The sequence below is a fragment of the Leishmania mexicana genome, chromosome 27 (assembly GCF_000234665.1).
Source record: "Leishmania mexicana MHOM/GT/2001/U1103 complete genome, chromosome 27".
Taxonomy (NCBI): domain Eukaryota; phylum Euglenozoa; class Kinetoplastea; order Trypanosomatida; family Trypanosomatidae; genus Leishmania; species Leishmania mexicana.
In genome coordinates, this window is record NC_018331.1 from 118,214 (window position 1) to 135,010 (window position 16,797).

Sequence of the window (16,797 nt, forward strand, 5' to 3'; positions counted from 1 at the left end):
GCTCCATGGGCGAGGAGTTTGTAGAGGCGTTGCAACGGCGGCTGGAAGCGGAGGGGGCGGGAGGGGGGAGAAAGGGAGGCTACGGGAGCCCGGAATACGTCCGCATACACCCACCAGCCATAAACAGCAGCAACAACGAAGAAACAACAACAACCATTATCGGCGAAAAGCTGCTTAGAGTACTGTGTCCACTCTCACTCACGGAGGTACTGAGTGAGGTACGAGGAGTGCACGTGAAGCTAACCAGCGGTGATGGTTAGACGATGCCCTCTGCTCCAGAACGTGTGCCTACACTGGAGCTTCTACATGGAGAGCCACAGGAACATAGTAAACTTGCTTCAACTTTCTCTCTCCTTGTTTATCTGCATTGCACCCTTCTTTCCCTCCACACTGCACGCGATGGGCCTGCGCTCGATGTGAGCCAATCACTTGGTCGCCCATACAAAACATTCGTGTACCCCCTCCCCTCCCCCACCCGAAAACGGTGTTGTGTAGAGCCCACACATACAAAGACATATTTGGGGTTGCAACGCGGCGCTGTTTAGAGTTTCTTCACCTGACACTCCCAGAGCTGAGGTACTTTCTCCTCTCTCTCTATAGAAGCAAGGCGCACGTCAAACACCTTCCCGTCACTCCGGCGTGTGAGCGCCCCGCTTTCTCGTGGTGCAGCTGAGCGACTGAGTGAGGACAGTGGATGTACGGGTGCGATAGCTGCATTCTTTTTTCTATCTTACAAAGTGACGCATCGAGCCTGGAAGCGGTGCGCGCGTAGATCTGCCGGCGTCGTCTCGGCTGCCTCGATTCGACTTTCTCTTGGCCGTCTTTTCGTATTTACTTTGGCTGGCGTGTTTGCTGGTCCGTGTGTACCACTTCCTTCTCCCATTCCGTCACCTGCAGGGACGTCCGCATCGCCCCCACCCCCTACACCCACGCCCACCGGCCCCCTTCTCTCTCCCGTGTTGCTTCTCCACTCCTTAGACATCGCCGTCGGTATTCGTCGCCCTGCGTGTTTTCTCCGCTTCTTTTTGGGGCCTCATTCCCGTGCGCCCTCTCACCTTGGCATTTGCCGCTCTTCCACCGCTGCCTTTGGTCCCCCATTCCAGACAGCCATGACGGACGTAACCTCTTCGCTCCGCCCGTCGTCGCGCCAGGGCTCCCCGGTGCCGCGCCGGCAGCTCGGCATTCTGCCTGTGAACCAGCGCTCCTACTCGCGTGTGGGCTCCAAGGGCATGATTGGCGACGACTCGCCGCTCATGTCACCCTTGCCCTACTATCCGCGTCGTCGCAGTGTCACCTTTGCCGGTGACCAGAGCGTGAGAGAGGAGCGACCCAACTACAACGCCGCATATTCCGCTTCGGCTCCCGTTTCCCCGGCGCGTCACGGCTCACCGCCGCCGGTCTCCATCCTCAAGTCGAACTTGTCGTTTCCGGCGGCAGAGGAGGAAGACAGCGGCGCTGCGCCGGCGTACCAGGCTGCTGCGGCCACAGTGAGTGGTGTCTTGGACCGCAAGGACCGCGCGCGCAACTCTCCGGTGCCGGTGCGCGGCCGCTCCAATAGTCGTCAGCGCCTTGCGGCGCGGCGCAAGGAGGCGCAGCTGCATCGCAGCTTCTACGATGACAGCTTCGTGGAGGAGTATGTGCTACGAGCCAAGACGGAGCTGGAGGAGGAGGAGGCAGAGCAACGCCGAATGCAGGAGCAGCTGAGGGCCGAACAGGAGAGGGCGAAGAGGGCAGAGCGCCGCGTCTCGGAGGCAACGGAGAAGATCAACGCCCTGCAACACGCGAAAGAGGTGCTGATGGCGGCCACGGTGCGCCGCCACACCTCTGTGACGCCGTCTCCGCAGCGTGCGCCTGCCGAAAAATCGAAGCGCAACTCCAGCCTTTTGCGGGAGCTCGAAGAGGACCCCGACCCAGAGGTGCAGGCAGCGCTGAAGGAGCTCGCACGCAACTCCATGGCGAAGCAACAGAGTCGCGTTCACTCTTCTGCCCATCAGCGTCGTCGGTCGATATCCATTGTCTCCGCCGACGCCCTCGCGAAGAGCGGCGAGGACGAAGACGGTGACGACAACGACACCCGCAAGCGCGCGCGTCTAGAGAAGATCGTCTCCACGCTGCTTGCGAAGAAGGCCAAGAGCAAGAGCAAGCGTAGCGTGATGGTTATCGACTGGTCCGATCTCGACTCCGACGCCGACGGCAACACCTCGACCACTGATGAGGATGGGGAGGAGACTGCGGTGGGCCTCAAGCGACAACGCGGCCGCCCTGCCAAGAGCCGCAGTATAGCGTTGGGGACCGAGGCGACACTGGTGTCATCGGCGAAGCATGTACAGAAGCCGTCCACGAAGCGCGCAGCCTCGTCCCGTAAGCGCCATGTCAGCGCAGAGCCGGAGTTGGGCGATTCGCTTCTTTTTGAGGATGAAGCGGAGCAGCCGATTTTGCTTCCTCGCCGGCAGAACACGCGACCGGCTCCGACTCGGTCTATCTCGTACATCGAAATGGGTGGCGACGATGACCTGCTGAGGGATGCTTCCAGCGTTGAGCGTGTGGTGCGGCGACCACCTCGTGCCACGCGCGCACCGGCCACGCGGCAGCGCCGCGGCCGTCTTGCATCTACTAGCACCCGCGAAGGTGCAGAGGTCATGTCGTCTTTCACAGGCACCACCGCCTTGCGAGGACGTGCGTCGCAGCCACCAGCCGCGCCGACAGGGGGCCCGACCGGCGTCCCGCCTCGCCGGCGCCGCGGGTCCGTCCAGCGCGCAGACCCCAATGATCCCATGGCCGTTTTTTTTGAGGCTGCCTTTCCGAGTCCTTCGAAGTTTGACGAGATGATGATGCAGGCTGGCGGCCTGCCAGAGACCCGTCGTGGCGGCGGTGGCGGCGGGCGAGGACAGGGACGGCATCCCAACTTGGTGCTGCCTAGCTCCATTGGACGCCGCCGCTGATACTCGAGCGAGTGCGTGCCATCTGTGCTGGCGATTGTGCGTGTGGAGCAGTCTCATGCCCTTTACGACGCCATGGTGTTCACTGCTCTGGTTTTTCACGCGAGCGCCGGCTTGGCTCTCTTTGTTTTTATCTAGACTGTCTTTCTCATCTCACTCCCTGCCTTGCTCGCCGCCTCCGTCCTGCCCAGGCCTCCCATCCGACTCCTGCACTGCGGCAAGCGGGTCAGCGGACCTCTCCGTGCACGGGAGCCGTTGTGTGATGCAGACGCGGAGTTGTTTTGTCCTGCGAACTACTGAAGGCCCTTTCTCCTTCGTTGTTTTTCATTTTCCCCTTGAAAGATCGATAGATGCTCAGCCGCCTCCACGCGCTGTTCCGCTGTGGTGTGCCTTGTGTAGGTGTAAGCCAGCAAGGACGCACGCACGCACACCACTGTGCAACAGTGGCGTGGCACTTTAGATTTCGCGACGTGCGGTGCGTCGGTGTGTGTGTGTGTCTGAACGAGCTCATGTGCGCTGCAAGCCACAGGAAAACAAACAGGCAAGCGTATTGTGTAGTTCCCACAGCCGACCTGGCGCGGGAGAGGAGGGGAGGGGTGGACTAGACGGTCGGCTTCCCCACCGTTGCGGCTCCGGTGCGGACCTCTTCCTCTTTTGCCGACTGTACTCGGCACCCGCACCAGAGTCACGGGAGACTGCCATTTGTGGACTTGAGGAAGCTAGCCTTCTAACCCGCGCTGTCTCGACGTGCCAGACACTGGGGTCCGTACGCTACTGCGCGCCATCTTCACGCACGCGTCTTGCTGTCTGCATGGGCGAGTGTGTGCCCGTGTTACTGAGGTGCACACATCACCTCTTCTCTGTGCTCGTGCCGTTGTTGGTGGCGCTCATTCTCTCCTCGCCTTCTTCGCACCCGCCGTTGGAGTTGCACGGCCCTCACTGCTGCATGCCTTCTTCGCCCATTTCTTTTTACTTACCGCCTGCCGCGTGGGCGCGGATCTGTAACAGTTTTCTGCTCTGCGCCCCGGGCAGCAGCATCGATGACGACACCGTACGACCAAGGAAAAGGGTACACACACACAAGGAACCTCACGAGACCCGTCTCACTGCACGGTGGCGTGTGACAGGGAATTTGTGCCTGACAGCACCATCACACACGAACGTGGAAGCGGCGTTGCCGCGCTTTGCAGCGAGCAGCACGTTATTGGGGGACACACCGGTCGCTGACGCTCGAGGAAAAAGTCGTTTGTCGCGTCTACGTGTATGCGCTTGTGTACAACAGAACCTTACCGGGAGCGGGTGCGTCAGGGTTGCTGTACCGTTCTCATCCTGCCTCTGCACACCGCTGAAGGCCGGGAGAGGTGAAGAAGAGAGCGCGCGGAGTTAACGCGCGCGCGTTTTCCTCATGCCCTTCACCTCCTCCTGCACACAGGTACCGCTTCTCCTCCCTGAGGAACTCCGCGACGAAGTAGTGAGTGGAGCGGCGGAGATCATCGTGGAGCGCGGCAGTCGAAACCGCTGCTTCTTGCACGTCTACAGTGAAGAGGAGCGACTTGCCAAGGCCGAGGACATCGCGGACCCGGATGATGTGGTGCGGCATGCGCATGAAAGGCACCTGAGTGAGCTACGCTGGGCGCGAGGCGTGCTGTGGGCCGACTCGCGCGTTCAGCGCTTTGTGAGGTACGCGGACCATATCTTATGGCCGGCGTACGAGTCTCTCAGTAAAGTCATCAACGTGGTGCGTCAGCTGATTCTCTGCGAAGAGGGCGACAACGCAACGGTGCTGAAGAGAGCGCGCGACGTCGCCGTTGCGAACGGCATCCTTCGACGCGAGGCCACGCTCCCTGGTCTGCACCCCCTCAAAGAGACGAGGTTGGAAGGCCAGGCGATCCTGTACGACGTGCAGCAAGTGCGGAAGCGCAGCCGTGACGCGTGGGCGGCGACGATGCCATCGGTGCTCTTGCGCGTCGACGAGGAGCCCGTTGACTCTGTCGCTTGGATTGCCGAGGTAAAGCAGACATCGTACACTGTCTCAGACATCCTGCAGCTTCAGCTTGCCACCACGCCGCTGACGCGACTCGTCGAGCTGCTGTCGCAACCGCAGAGCTCTCCGGCTGCTGCCCATTCCGCCTTGGACGCATCTGCGGCAAGGAAGCTGTGGCGAGGTCTGCTCGACAAGCATCGACAATGGGCTGAGTACCACTCGCTCTTCGCGGATGTAGAGGAGGCTTGCCGGGGGTGGGGGGCTTCGGAGGCGTGCGTGGCGCGCGACGTGCACGCGGCCTTGACAAGCGGTTCCAGCGTACAGCTACGCACGGGGGTTCACGCGAGCGTGCTACAGAGACTGGAGCTGCATATCCTGCTGAGCCCTCGCTTTCGAAAGCTTGACAGTTTTGCGGCGGCGGAGCAGGCTGCCTTTTCAGCCCACTGCCCCGCCCGCTCTTGGGGCGAGTGTGTGGAGGAGGGTATGGTGCGAGTGGTGGCGCTGCCTCCCACCGGACTGACTCCAGCGAAGCTTGACACGCTCGTTCGGCAGCTTTTTCTGACCCCTGCCCTTTGTGATGTACCCCTTGCACAATGCTGCACGGTGAGCGAGGCTCGCCGCATCACCGCTGACCTACAGGTGGTTCACGTGTTGTCCACCTTCAACCCATTCGTGGTGGTGCACGGCAGCCGCGTATCAAGCGGTTTTGCCGGCGATGTGCCATATTTTCGTTCCCTGCAGCATGAGCGCGACCGTCTCGTCACGGATCGCACCAATGAGCAGCTCCGGCACGGCCTCCACGAGGCACCATCACGCGGCACCAGTGGCGCTGCCGATGGCTCCGTGAGCCTTCCGTCGTCGTCGCAGCTGCCGAAGAGGGCACCGTTGAGGATAACGGGCGAAGCAGCAGTATCCACTTTCAATCGAGCCCTCATCTCTGCGCTGGCCGTGAGTCCTCTCTCGCGGGCGGAGATACAACACCACCCGGCGATGCGGGAATACAGGGACGCCGTCAATTACGAGGCCGTCCTCAAGGTGGCGCTCAAGGAGCATGCAGAGTTCAAGGGTCGAAAGTACCAGTTACGCGACTGAGGTGATGCCGAAATCGCGGTGAACGGGCTAGTGTCCAGAGAAACTGGTGGTGTGGTTGATGGGTGCTAGGAGGTGCCCAGCTCTGCCGCCATGACTGATTTCCTTCCTTGAGGCCTTCGCGCTAATGCAGACATAGGCACACAGGCCTGCACGCCTCTGGAGAAGGAGAGGGAAAGGACACGCGTACATCACGGAACACCACGCACTCACAGAATATTTTCCTTTCATGCTGTTGATTCTCTGCCATGGTGCCCTGAGCTTAGCTGAACTCCACGCTACCCCCGGCCCTGTCACAGACACATCGCACGGTGCCAAGCAGCCCTACACACACGCCCTGCAGCAATGCGCCGACTCCGTCATCCGAGCACGGCCCCTGCCCCACACTCCGCAGGTCGCCCCACACCCGCCCCCATCACGCCGGCAGCCGCCTAGTGTGCATCCCCGTAGGGGTGGCACACAGGCCCCCACACCACACACACACACCAGCAAGGGCAGTCAGGCCCGGGTGCAATGCGTTCCAGGCACGCCGACACTCTGCCTACCACATGGACGGCACAAGCGTGTTCGCTGTCGCGGGTCACCCACTACGCCAGCGCCACCCCCAGGACCCCAGCGCCGACACACCAGTGCCCATGCATCGCGCTCACCTCCCCACGTCGTAGGCACTCGAGCCTTGTCACCATGAGAAGTGGGGTTCCGGCACTGGCAGGCGGGGGGATGGGAGGGGGAGGGGCTGCCTGTACGTCCCCGCATACGGTGTGGAGTGTACTGGGCGCCGGGGTACTACGCAGAGTGTGAGGGGTGTCCCTCTGTAATGACGGGCATTCGAAAAGGACAATAGGAAAGCAAACAGTTGAGAAAAGGGTGTCCTTTGGTGCAAGAAGGTACGCTCCGGAGGTCCGTCGTCACAGAGGTGTGTGGGGCTTACATAATGCCGAGTACGTCTCCTCCTCGGTCACCCTCCTCCGCGAACCCGCTGGCGGAGCGGATACAGAGAACGCTCCAGTGTGTGTGTGTGTGTGTGTCTTCTCATTTTCACTTGCGCGAGACTGCGACCTACTCTGGGGCGGTTGGTGAGCTGCCCGCAGATGCCATGCAGTGCTCACATTCATGTTTACCGTTCTCCGTTTCGTCGACTCCACCGATCCACCGCTCGCGCCTCACTCGCTCTCTCTGTCTCTCTCGCATTCCGTCCTGCCCATCTTCTCGTTTCGGTGTGCGCGTGTGTGTGCGACACTTCCATCCTGCTCCGTGCGCACCTTTCAGTCCTCCACTGCGGTGGCCTGCGCACTCGCTGCTCACCGTTCTTGCATCTCAACCCGCTCTTCTCTCTTACGGTGGCGACTGGGAGTGGGCACAAGGCTCTGCACTTGCTACTGCGCAAGCACGTGCGCCGTACGTGTGCGTGTCGGGCTACCCCGTTTGCGTCCCCTGTTAGGGAGAGGGTTACCCAGGTGGAGTGTGAAGCTTTCACCTTTCCTTTTTGTGTGTGTGGGTGTGTGTGTGCCTCGTCGTTGTGACTCGGGCCTCGTTCTCGTATGGTGGTGAAGGGGCCGACGCACACGCACAGCGCTCACGCATGTCCTCAGCACGAGCCGCTCATTCCGTCTTTTTTTTCTTTCACTCTTTGACGTAGTCACCTGCTCGGCCTCGTTCGCCGTCCACAGGATGGGCAAAGGCGCGCGATCAAAACGCAGCACGCGCCCGTACGCGAAAAGGCAGCACGTGCTGGAGAGCAAGGCGCAGGAGGTAGACCCGGAGTTGCTGGAGCGTTACCGCAACACACAGCAGCCGATTCGCAAGTCGCAGCTCTTCACTGAGATCTTGAAGCAGAAGAAGGACACGAAGCGAGCGCGTCGCGAGTCTCGCGAAAATGAACGCCGCCATCTCAAGGAGAAAGCGCCTGTCAAGGCAACACCCAAGACGAAGGAGCGCAAGCGCCGAGTCGATGCCACCATCATTGAGGACAAGGAAGACGCTGAGATTATCAACGACGAGGCCGACGACGAGTTTGCTGCATTCTTCCGAGACCGCAAGACCCCCAAGACACTCATCACCACTGGCGAGCACCCGTGCTTCCGCACCAAGCAGCTTGTGAAGGAGCTCCTGTGGCTGGTGCCCAACAGCATCTACCGTCCGCGCAAGTCTTACACGCTGAAGGAGATTACGCTGTTCTGCTGCAATCGAGAGTTTACGGACCTCCTTGTCGTGACGGATCGCATCAAGGAGCCGCACAACTTGATCGTCTCGCACCTCCCCGAGGGGCCGACGGCCACCTTTCGCGTTTCCAACTTTTTGAGCTACGCCCAGCTAGAGGACCCCGCGCCGCGGACGGAGCACTACCCGGAGCTCATCTTCAAGAACTTTGACACGCGACTCGGACGCCGCATCTCCCGCATGCTGGAGTGCCTCTTTCCCGCCACCCGAGACTATGCTGGGCGTGCTGTCGCGACGTTTCACAATCAGCGCGACTACATATTTCTCCGCACTCACCGCTACATCTTCGACGGCCTTGAGGCGGTGCGTCTGCAGGAGATGGGTCCGCGCTTCACGCTGCGTCTCCTATCTCTGCAGTCGGGCACGTTCGACCGGCAGTTTGGCGAGTACGAGTGGTACCGCAAGAAGGAGCACGACGCTGACACCCTCGAGTGGTACATGTAGGCGCGCAGGAACACCCACCCACGGACGTGCTCTGCGAGACGCACGCACGGGAGCTCGCGTCCACTCCGTCGACGAGGAAGCAGCAGAAGCGTGCGCGTGTAAAGGGGCGTCATACGAAACACGATTAACGCGGGAGTGGAGTGGAGTGGAGGGGGGGGGGCACTGCTGCGCTCCTTACACTCCCTCCAGCCGCCCTCTTACACGTCAAGCAAACAACCATAACGTAAAAGAAATACACGCGAAGGAGGAAGCCGGCAGGATGGCGCCGGCGCCGCGCCGCGTGTGCGGGTGCTGCGGCAGCAGGAGGGAGGCAAGGGTGACCTGTACCCTCCCCTCCCCTCCGTACAAACACGCGAGAGAAGGGCGGAAGAAAAAGAAAGCATGCCACTGTCATCGTGCAAGAGCAAAGGGTGAATGTGAAGGACAGGCGGGGTGCAGAAAAATGAAATGATGGTTCGGCGTCATACTTGGTCGCCACATCCGCGCCTTGTGTGCACCAATATGGTTTTCGATCTACAGGAGATTCTCCCTCTCTCCCTGGGCGGTGCTCTTCCATGATGTCATTACGATGATGGCGTTTTTTTTTTGAGGCGCTGCACCTCGTCTTTTCCCTACGCTCTTGCTGCGGGTCACCGCATCGCACCAATCTGTCTCTGTGTCCCCTCTTCTGGTTATCTCGTGTTCTCACTCGAGCTCCTGACTCGAAAGCGCGCCTGCGAAACACCAAAGGACCATCGTAGCGGCCTGTGTGACCGGCCACAGCTGCGCGCGACATCGAGCCCATCGGGGCTCTACCCTTTTCCTCTGATCCGCGAGTTGTTCACTGACTCGACCCCCTTCCCCTCTCCCCTATACACGCACATACACACACGCACAGCCTTGCACTCACAGGCGCACACTCCAGTGCACACAAACACTCGCAGGCACGCCTTCATGCTGCGGTGATGTCGGATAAAGTGCTGGCCATTATGGAGGAGCTGAGTCAGCAGAACCCCTTTCACAACCAGGAAGACTTACCAGACCCTCCGCGGCCAAGCGAGACGGCTATCCCTCGCGATCGCCCTTCCGTGGAGCAGGTCCCATTCATTCAGAAGCAGATTAGCATCCTCAGCTACAACCATCTGCCTCGCACCTTCTTCTCCTTAGAAAAACACCGCTCACTGCAGAGCATCCTGTTTACGGCAAAGGAGGTGCTGTACGAGGCACTACCCATCCGCTGCCTCGAGGCAACCTTTGTGGCACTGCACTACACCCAGACGCTGCGCGACATCGACCGTATTCCACTCTCCTTCAAGTCGGAGGCAAACGGCAACTTCTACCGCCACATCGTCCTCGTCCTCCGCACCCGCTCCACGCCAGCCCTCTACGGTGCCCTCGGCCTCAGTCGCAAGCCTACGCTCATGTACAAGCCACTAGCGTATCACTCCCTCTTTGATGTAGTGATGGACTACAAGCACGAGTACGAGGCACTCGGGCACGAGCTGCTTGACATAAAGCTGGGTATCGCCATCACACACGATGAACACAGCCGCTGGGACCCGTGCTGGCGTTTCATTGCCATCAAGCTTGACCACTACCGCGTCGGCGCCAAGGAAAGGACACTGAAGCACTCGTCTACGGAGCACCACAAACCGACTTCGCCAGGCACGCCGCAAACGCACGCATGCAAGACCAGCGACCGCGTGGCCAACGACTCGTTCTCTTCCTCAAACGGCGGTCACACCGCGCTACCACCGCTCAGCCCAGGCCCTCCTCGCGTAGAGACCTCCATACACTGCGTCAATGGGGACGCGTCGTTAGTGCGCTCAGCGAAAGCTCTGGGTGCCTCGCACAGCGAGACGGTGGCGCATGCCTATTCGGAGCGATTCCCCCCACTGAGCACATGCGGCTCCACCTTGTCACCCCCAAAGCCAGTTTCTAGTGCGTCGCCTTCGCTTCCGCATCCGCTGAGCACGACAGACGCGACTGTCGAGACGTACGCGCCACTGGCGCAGCTGCTGAGCAACTACATGCGACTCCTTCCCACCATCAGCGAGCAGTACTACAAGGGCATCGCAACTGTGGACAACAACAACAGAGCACTCAAGCTGTGCTTCATGGACCTCGATACCGCGGAACGGGACTCCGGTGCGGAGAACCAGCGCCGACTGCAGCTCATCGGCGAGATGCAGTCCCCGCTGAGCGCGGAGGCAAAGCGGGTGGCGGCCAACCGCAAGTTGAAGCCACCCAAGAGGGATAGGGGTGCCGCGAAGAACGCGAGCGGCAGTGGCAGTGGCGGCGGGAGGCATCGACAGATGAGCAGCAGTGGCGCTGTCGGCCGCGGAAAAGCAAACAAGCGCACCTCTCTGGCTTTGCCGCTCTCGGTTGGTGCGGCGGTCGGCAAGAGGACTGTCCCATCGGCGGCGGTGCAGCCCCACCGCTCCCCTAAGATGCATCCCTCGTTGGTGGTACCGGACCTTTCTTACCCGTCTGCGTCACTTGACACACCGCCTTCTGCGGTGTCGGAGCGCGCCGCGTCCCTCTCTGCTCCCTTGACGGGCAACAGCCACATCTCTCGCCCGTGCGTGTCCTTTGAGCGGATTGTGGTAGACGCGCAGAATACCGGCAGCTTAGCGTCACCGCTGTGCAGCGGGGATGGCGGGACGGAAGGGTACATGAGCCCGTGCGATGCCGGTCCTGACAGCTGCTCTGAGGACGCCTTTGCAGCTCCGCCCCTCACCCCGCGCAACTACGATGCACGAAAGCCGCTTTCCCAGTATGAGCCGTCTCTACGCTCTACATCATCGGCGAGCGATCTCTTTTCCACGCCCTTCTCGCTGAAGGCTACCGCCATGTGTTCACCACGCCGGTAGCCGCAGCGTGGCGTTCCGTTGTTCTCTCTTTCGGCTTTATTGCCGTGAAGGGGCGGGTTGGCGCCCGTGCAGTGGCCGGGGGAGAACGACGGCGATGACATCCTCAGTGGCTCTCCTCCTAATACTCGATTGCGTGTTCATGCCGTGCGGCTCCTATCTTGCCTGGATCTCTCCCCCCGCCACCACCACCCCTTCCCTCCGCCGTAACATGCGCTTTCTCCCGCTTTTCTGGCGTTGTGTACGTATCTGTGTGCATGCACGGCAGATAATGACGGAGCAGGGCAGACGTGCGCTCCCGTTGCGAAGGCGGAGAAGCGGAAGAGGAAACGAAGGCGGCGCCAAAAACCGAAACGCGAGGTTGACAACTTTTCAGCTCTTCTCCAAGTGACCCGCCATACACGCCGGCCCGATGGGTGCCGTGCGTGTATCGCTCTACGCACGTTGCATTCGCGCCTGCGCGGCTCTTTTCGTGCGACTGCTCGAAGGCTTGCCGCCCCTGCCACGATACGGTGGCACGTGCACGTGGTATGCGGTCATGAGACGCTACGCGAGGCACATTGGGAGGTGACGGCACCAGGAACACGAGACCCCGCCGTCTATCTCTAAAGCCACATGTACCTTCCTTAACTCTGACACCCGACTATTGAGCTGCTCGCGACCCTCTTCTGTTTTCGCTTCCCTAACTCTTCCCCCCTCCCAGTCTCTGCCCCCCTCCCCCTTCTCGAACGCAACCGGCTGGAACACGCGTGATCCACGCCGCGACTTATGCCTTCTCTTTCTCACTGCAGACACAAACGCATGCGAAACACCCCTCGAGACTTCCGCGCGTGAACATTCGCAATTTGTCGCCTCCTCTTCCATTCACTCGCATCCCTCCCGTGTCGCGGACGCGCACCGCAACACCCATCAGTCTCCCTTCCTCCCTCACCTACGTGCTTTTCCTCTGAGAGGTTCTCTCTGCCTGTGTGCGCACGCTTGCTTCCTTTTGTTCTCCGGCTGCCACTTTTTCGGTTGTCCCGTTTTCGCACTTCTCCTTTCGTGATATCCAGAGGGACACCCCTCACACTCTGCGTAGTACCTCGGCGCCCAGTACACCCCACACCGTATGCGGGGACGTACAGGCAGCTCCTCCCCCTCCCATCCCCCCGCCTGCCAGTGCCGGAACCCCACTTCTCATGGTGACAAGGCTCGAGTGCCTACGACGTGGGGAGGTGAGCGCGATGCATGGCCACTGGTGTGTCGGTGCTGGGGTCCTGGGGGTGGCGCTGGCGTAGTGGGTGACCCGCGACAGCGAACAAGCTTGTGCCGTCCATGTGGTAGGCAGAGTGTCGGCGTGCCTGGAACGCATTGCACCCGGGCCTGACTGCCCTTGCTGGTGTGTGTGTGTGTGGTGTGGGGGCCTGTGCGCCACCCCTACGGGGATGCACACTAGGCGGCTGCCGGCGTGATGGGGGCGGGTGTGGGGCGACCTGCGGAGTGTGGGGCAGGGGCCGTGCTCGGGTGACGGAGTCGACGCATTGCTGCAGGGCGTGTGTGTAGGGCTGCTTGGCACCGTGCGATGTGTCTGTGACAGGGCCGGGGGTAGCGTGGAGTTCAGCTAAGCTCAGGGCACCATGGTAGAGAATGGACGCCCTTCCCCCCAAAAAAACACACACACAAAAAGTAAGTACCGGTGTCCGCGGCCGAGTGCATTTTGTTTGTGCCGCTTCGAACTGTTTCGCGCGCGACTCGTCAGATGCTGTGCTGTCAGACATGGACACCTCTCGTCCTGAGCACATCCTCTCTCCCTTGCCACTGCTACATGCGATTTCCTTGCCGTCCCTCTGTCTCTCTTTGCGTGCTGTTTTCTTGTGTCTGCCGTGGTCTCTTTTCTCGTATGCTTCCTAGATGGCGTAGTACTTGCATCTTGGGCTCCCATCCTTTCTTTTCCCTTTCGACCGAATCTTTGAGTGGGTTCCAGGCGTGGTGCTTGGACGCATCAACTCCGTTGCACCCCCCCGCATTGTACGCATACACGCCAGTGCCGCAGTGCCTGTGAGCTTTCCAATGTCACGCGCTCATTGTGATCTCTGGAAGTTGGACTCCGTTTCCACTGCCGTGTACTCGACACCGTTCGTCCATCAGCTCGGGGTGGCGTGTACTTCTGCTGTATTCGCTGTGGCCCTCCTGGCGCAGCGCTACTATCTACGTCTGTATGGTCAAACCATCTCCGCAGTGCATACAGAGGATGACACGCAGGTGACATGGGATCTGTACCACCGATTTTTTCAAATTGCCCGGCTCGCCCTGCCAACGTGGCGCTGCCGTGAGAGCGCCGGTTCCGTCATCTTCATCCTGCTGTTCGCCGTCAAGGCCGTTCTGCGCGTGTGGGTGTCCAAGGCGAATGGTGAGGTGCTGGCCGCTATGCTGCACGGCGTACCGTCGGAGCGGCTGCCGCGGTTCGTGAGGAAAGTTATGGCTCGCATTGCCGTGGGCCTTGCCGCTGGCATGACGAACGGCGCCATTGAAGGTCTGCGGCCGTGGCTGATCGGGTGCTACCGCGAGCGCCTCAGCAGCACTTTTCAGCGGCGCTTCTACAACCATCTTGTGTATTACCAGGGAGCCATGCTGGACAACCGTCTGGAGGCGGCCGACACAGCCATCTCGACGTACTGTGGCGAGTTCGCCGAGCACTTCGCGGAGCTGCCCTACTACTTTCTGTTGCCTGGGCTGGGTTGTGTGACATCTATGGCGGCGCTCGTGGAGCAGGCGGGATTGAAGTCGGCCCTCATGATGAGTAGTATCGCCACCACCGCTGTGTTTGTGCTGCGTTGTGTAGCTCCAGGATTGGGCCGCATTAACTCCCAGCTGCTCTCGCGCGAGGATGACTACCGCCGCATGCTCACAAACTACCTGAACAACGTGGAGAGCATTGCCATGCACGGCGCCGGTAAGTACATACTCAGGCAGCTGGACATCTCGCTCGCGAAGCTCAAGGAGTCGCTCGATCACATGGCCCTCGCGAAGGGCAACTTCGAGATGATGGAGTCCGCCTTCTCGACCTTCATGACGGTAGTGGCGCAGTGCGTCACCTTCGTCGAGGCGCGCCGCTCACACTACCATCGCTCCATCAACGCAGTCTACGTCGAGATTCAGCTGATCGAGGATCTCAACTCCAGCGTGAAGGACTTCGTCGTCAACTTTCGCGAGCTCTCGCACTTGACTGAGTTTGCGACGAAGATGTCGGAGTTTGACAATACGCTACAGAGCATCGCGGCCGGCACCTTCATTCACACGCGCCATGACACCAACTCCAAGTCTCTGCCCGGCTCACCGCTCGTGTACACGCAGATGAAGACCATCACCCACGTTTCCGATGCGAGGGCGTTCCCGCTTGTGGAGATGGAGAACGTCGTGCTGGAGTCGCCGACAGGGCAGCAGCTGTTCTCTAACATGAACGTGGAGTTCCGCAGCGACGAGGACTGGGTTATTATCGGCGAGAATGGCTGCGGGAAGACCTCGCTGTTGCGCATGCTGTGCGGCTTGTGGATGCCAAAGTCCGGCGTGCTCTCCCAAGACACATCTGTGCGCTTCTTCTTGTCGCCACAGCACAGCTACATGGCTCCGCAGTGCACCCTGTACGAGCAGATCTTCTTCCCCGATGCTGTAGAGGTGCCGACGCCGGAGATTCGCGCTGCCATCAGGGAGGCTGTAGAACTGTCTGGTGCGCAGACGGTCGTGCGCGTCATTGGTGGCTACGACAGCGCCATCATGGGCCTTGACCTGAACAACACAGATGAGTCGTACGACTGGAGCAGCCTCAGCGGTGGTCAAAAGGAGCGCATCAGCATGGCACGCGTCTTCTTCCATGTGCTGCGCATGGATCGTACAAAAGAGACGCCCGTTGCCATTCTAGATGAGGCAACCTCCATGATGGACGACACGGAGCAGGATGTGCTCAACCACCTGCGTCGCATGAATGTGCGCATGATCTCCATCACCCACCGCGACGTCGTTATTCGGCACCACACAAACATCCTCCGCATCGCCCACGGCGGCAAATGGACAGTGGAGAAGGTGCGCAATCCGGTCAAGATCGGCGAACGTGTCGAGACGGAGAATGCAATCGTGTAGACGCGGACGTGGGACAGATGGCCTCCTCGACGTGCTGTATATGGCGATTTGACGAGAGACGGTAAACTCGGTGAGGACTGCGTTCTCTGTCCCCACTCGCCATAGCCTGCACTAACAGTCACGACGGCTTTGCCATCCTTAAGATTCACTTTCCCACGGCCTCCCCCTTCCCATTTGCAACGCAGCACACACACACACAGAAGTCGAAGGTACGCGCGCGATTCCCTGCTTCACCGTTCACGACTCTGTCGCAGCCACATCGGCTGCTGCTGCTTCGCGCTTCCTACGCGTTTTCTCCTTGCCGCTGTTGTGCGGTGTCTCTGCGTTCTTTCTTTGATATTTGCCCTTGCTGTTCTGAGGTTGTGAGAGAGTCGGCCATCACTTTCCTTTGCTCTCTTCGTTGCTGTGCTTTCGGCTTCCTTGTTTGCGTTCCTTCGATGCTCTCTCTCACTCTCTCCCTCGCTCTCAGGGACTTCAGACGAGTGAGGGCAGGAGATAGTCCCACACACATGCCACTTGCAGGCAGGCATGTGCACCGTCACGCAAGGCCCACGTTCACTCACATACATCCGTTTCCCCTCCCCTCCCCAATGAGAAGAGCCCAGCGCAGATCACTTGCATGAACACAGTCCTCCTTCTATCCTTTTGTTTCCTCCACCGCCGTCGTGTTTTGTTATCTTTTTTTTCGCTTCGGTTTAGAGGTTTTTGTGGTTCGGCCTCCCCTTCCGTTGTTCACGCCAGACGTCTCTCGCTGCCCCCCTCCCTCCCTCCCCGCACAGCCACTAACAGCACCAGCAAAGAGCACACACACACACGTTAATGTGCGTGCCGCTGATCTTTTTTCCCCCTCTTCAACTTTGTATTACTAACGTGTTCCTTGCCTGCGCACGGGCGCACGCACGCACGCCTACCTTTGCCCCTCTCCTTCCTGTGTGCTCGTCGCTGTACTCCTGACTCTCCCTTCCCCTCATGTATCCCTATCTCCCGCACACGGACACCCGCTCTGCCACCGCTGCCCTCCGTTGTTTGACTTGTCTTCCCTTCCCTCCTTTTCGACGTTTTTCCATCGTTGGTGGTGAGTGGCCTCGCACCTCCGTGTATATGTGTCTTATGTTTTTTTTTTTGTCTTCTTCCTCCTGCTCTTCTCCTCCCTTTT

The 16,797-nt window shown here is 60.1% G+C and overlaps 5 protein-coding genes across 5 annotated transcripts; all 5 read left to right on the plus strand.

Annotated features, from left to right (window-relative positions):
- Positions 1-1,109: 1,109 nt before the first annotated feature.
- LMXM_27_0430 (conserved hypothetical protein) lies at positions 1,110-2,942 on the plus strand (the record flags this gene model as incomplete). Its single annotated transcript, XM_003876568.1, has 1 exon — positions 1,110-2,942. One exon carries the CDS (start codon positions 1,110-1,112, stop codon positions 2,940-2,942), a length of 1,833 nt encoding a protein of 610 aa, XP_003876617.1.
- Positions 2,943-4,344: 1,402 nt separating this feature from the next.
- Positions 4,345-6,015, plus strand: LMXM_27_0440 (conserved hypothetical protein; the record flags this gene model as incomplete). Its single annotated transcript, XM_003876569.1, has 1 exon — positions 4,345-6,015. One exon carries the CDS (start codon positions 4,345-4,347, stop codon positions 6,013-6,015), a length of 1,671 nt encoding a protein of 556 aa, XP_003876618.1.
- A 1,668-nt stretch (positions 6,016-7,683) lies between these two features.
- LMXM_27_0450 (putative RNA processing factor 1) lies at positions 7,684-8,676 on the plus strand (the record flags this gene model as incomplete). Its single annotated transcript, XM_003876570.1, has 1 exon — positions 7,684-8,676. The coding sequence occupies one exon, from the start codon at positions 7,684-7,686 to the stop codon at positions 8,674-8,676; it is 993 nt and encodes a 330-aa protein (XP_003876619.1).
- Positions 8,677-9,620: 944 nt separating this feature from the next.
- Positions 9,621-11,528, plus strand: LMXM_27_0460 (conserved hypothetical protein; the record flags this gene model as incomplete). Its single annotated transcript, XM_003876571.1, has 1 exon — positions 9,621-11,528. The coding sequence occupies one exon, from the start codon at positions 9,621-9,623 to the stop codon at positions 11,526-11,528; it is 1,908 nt and encodes a 635-aa protein (XP_003876620.1).
- A 2,046-nt stretch (positions 11,529-13,574) lies between these two features.
- Positions 13,575-15,641, plus strand: LMXM_27_0470 (putative ABC transporter; the record flags this gene model as incomplete). The annotated part of the gene is made up of 1 exon (XM_003876572.1): positions 13,575-15,641. The coding sequence occupies one exon, from the start codon at positions 13,575-13,577 to the stop codon at positions 15,639-15,641; it is 2,067 nt and encodes a 688-aa protein (XP_003876621.1).
- Between the last annotated feature and the right edge of the window lie 1,156 nt (positions 15,642-16,797).